We start from the raw sequence: 3,182 nt of genomic DNA, 5'->3' as shown, positions 1-3,182 counted from the left end.
AAGTGCAGTGATAGGCATTAGCTTGTGATGGGGGTGTTTGTGTTGACGTCTTGAGTTAACCTGTGTTCTGTATTGTATTCGCATTGCGTGTGACCCTTTTCTTTATTACTAAGCTGGGCGAAAAAAAAACACACGAAAAAACGCGGTAAGCCTGAAAGTGTTTGCAACGCATCAAGCGTCTGCAAAGCAGCCTATTCCATTCTTGCTATTTTTGATCCACCCCTTTCGTAAAATTCCATCTTCTAACAGAAATCTTCCCCACCACCACCACCACCACCACGACAACCACCACCACCACCACCCCGACCATGACCCCTAGAAGGACCCAGTCGGGCTATTACTACGAAACGGACCACCGCCTGTCGGAGCGCCCCGAAGGCGGAGAAGGAGGAGGAGGAGGAGGAAGAGGAGGAGGCGGAGCGGCAGGAGAGGAGGAGGGCGATGAGGAGGGTGACTGGGAGGACCATGAGGACGTGGGGCCCTACGCCCAGAGCAGCAAGGACAACCAGGACAACGCCGGGGGCCGGGGACGGGGCAAGCCGGGTGGAGACTCCTACCAAGGTGAGGGTGAGGGTGGGAGTGGGAGTGGGAGGAGGAGGAGGAGGAGCTGGGTGGGTGAGGAGGGGGTGGAGGGCGTGTGGGGTGAGGTTGGTTGGTTGGGTCGCTGGTGTGTGTGTGTGTGTGTGTGTGTGTGTGTGTGTGTGTGTGTGTGTGTGTGTGTGTGTGTGTGTGTGTGTGTGTGTGTGTGTGTGTGTTCGCGCACGCCTTTCTCTGGTTCTCCCCCCCCCCACCCCTCCACCCCATTAATGCTTTTGCTTTTATTCAGTCTTGTGTAGTATGGACCAAGTTCGAGGCAGGGGCTAAAAGAAATTAAAAACAAAACAAAAAACAACAAACAAAAAAAAAACCAAAAAACAAAAAAAACACTCCCCTGCTTGTCAGTTTTCATTGTACGTACTTATCTTGTCTTGTCTGGTTGGTTTGTTGGTGGATGGATCTGGTTGATGTGATTGCTGGATGGTAGTTGGTTTCGTTCACTACTGGATGGGAAGTGTGTTTGTGGCTGGGTACGTGGGTGGTGTTTGGTTGGTTCGTTGGTACATAGGCTGTTCTGTTGGGTGGATGGATGGATGGATGGATGGATGGATGGATTGCGGGGTCGGGGGATGGGGGGGACAGGGGGGCCGGGTGGAGGGGGTGGGTAGGTCGAGGGGTGAGAGAGGGTTTAGCGAGTTGGTATTCCTGCTGGTTGCATGCAAAGTCTCTTCGGCAATCGCGGACGGTGTTCAAGTCTCATGCTGTGTATGCAAACAGGACATATTCTTCTGCGCGTGCACACACACACACACACACACACACACACTAATACCAAATAAAGACCTTATCTACTGTTATGTGAGATTTACTTTTCAGCATATCTTTGTGAATTCTTAATTATCTATTTTCACCTACAACTGTTTTGTTTATTTGGCAGGAAAAGACAACACGTGGACGGTCTCCCAGTCCCACGATGACTATCCCATTAGTCATGGCCATGCTGTGTGCAGTCATGCCACCATGTTTTACGTCAGCCTTGCGTCAGCCATGACGTCACTCCTGCTGAAAAGAATACGAGTGTGATCCACGTTTAGTTTACATCTTTACACATCAGTTAAGTTCGTGAGCCTGAATGAAAGACCACCATGTTCAGATAAAAAATAAAATATAATATAAATAAAATGATTCAGTGAGCTTTTCAGTATCACCGGATTTCCCACACTCATTTTAGTTTGTTTTCTGAGAGAGACTTTCCACTGAGGGATGAAAATATTGGAGAGAAGATCTAACTTCATGCTCCAACCCATAAGCTACGTGACAATGGAATGTGTGGCGTACTTTATTCTAGAATTCTTTTGACCAATGTAATATTGATGTGTGGAGTGGAAACAAAACGCTAACGTGGTAAACAGTGGACTGCATATTGACAATTCACATTTTCCTTCAGATTTCAAAATATGCCTTTCACCGACTCCGGCATAACACATGCGCCCATGATGCAACGCTGTGGCTTTGGCCTTCTCTCGTTGACAGAAAGTAAGCTGTACACATGTGTAGAACGTAGACAAGTTGTAACACACGTGTACCTAGCACACACAAAATTGTGTCAGCTTTGAAAGGCCAACGGTTAGTAGCTTAAAACAAAAACAGATATCGTTGACACATGCACATAACTGTATGTGGTGCTGAAAGATGTGTGATACAAAAAAAGAAAAAAACAAAACAAAAAAAACCCAAAAAACCTGACATAACGAGACGCTTTTTAAATTCAAGTGATTGTGCTCTGTTCTATGAATAGTTGATCTCCTGGATTTTTTTTTCCTTTCGCAAACGTAAGTCATTGATTTTTCCCCTTCTAAAAGGCATACAGCTTGTTGGAGGCACCAACACATTTTAGAAATGAAGGTAATGTCTTGACCTTAGAAGCTGCCGGGGGGAAAAAATATCTATGTTTAAATCTAAAAACAAAACAAAACGTATTGGTGCTTTTTGGCGGTTACAGGCAAGCTGGCTCTGTGTAAAGAGAACCAAGGTGGTTAAAACTGTACACCCCAATTTCGCCTGAGGTTGTGACGTTATATTCATCGCTGGAGAATGAATACCAATGTGGACATATCTGCAGGGGAACTGTAGGCATAAGATTAAGGAGCTGACGTTTTGAGACTGTGGGTATGGTTGCCAAAAAATTCCGGTAAGAGGAGACTTGTTCATCAGTACTGGTTGTGAACCGCACGATAACGCAGACAACTGACAAAATCTGGCGAAGACATCTTAATTTCGCCATACCTAGCTATCCAGCACGTCCCTAAGTCGCCTTGCTTAACGAAAAAAAGCGTTTGTTTTGACAGCAAGCAGCCGATAAAACCAAACAACCAGCTACACGAACTTGACATACTCCTAACAACCTACAACTAAGTTTTGATTATAAGCAGAATAAACAGAATGTAACCTTTTAAAAATACAATTTTTAAACAAACTGGGATGGGGTCATCTTTGCAGATGACACAAAGATCGGAAATAATCTGGGTGAGGACCCCGGTTGCAGACGAAAATTCTGCATGTTCAACGGTGGCCGCTAGTAAACTGAAACCAGGAAGTACTTAAATGCAGACAAAGCAACGGCGTTATTAAATTACTCGTCAACC

The 3,182-nt window shown here is 45.6% G+C and overlaps 1 protein-coding gene across 1 annotated transcript in view; it reads left to right on the top strand.

Moving 5' to 3' along the window:
• The window catches only part of LOC143282543 (limbic system-associated membrane protein-like), a 319,018-nt gene extending 316,109 nt beyond the window's left edge, over positions 1-2,909 (top strand). Inside the window, exons 7-8 of the mRNA XM_076588222.1 lie at positions 250-561; positions 1,475-2,909. Coding sequence (XP_076444337.1) covers positions 250-561; positions 1,475-1,620 — 458 coding nt within the window. The 3' untranslated portion in view covers positions 1,621-2,909. The remainder of the gene's footprint in view (positions 1-249; positions 562-1,474) is intronic.
• Positions 2,910-3,182: the final 273 nt, after the last annotated feature.

Source organism: Babylonia areolata, chromosome 5 (assembly GCF_041734735.1).
Source record: "Babylonia areolata isolate BAREFJ2019XMU chromosome 5, ASM4173473v1, whole genome shotgun sequence".
Classification (NCBI taxonomy): domain Eukaryota; kingdom Metazoa; phylum Mollusca; class Gastropoda; order Neogastropoda; family Buccinidae; genus Babylonia; species Babylonia areolata.
This window is presented reverse-complemented; position numbering and strand designations above follow the sequence as displayed.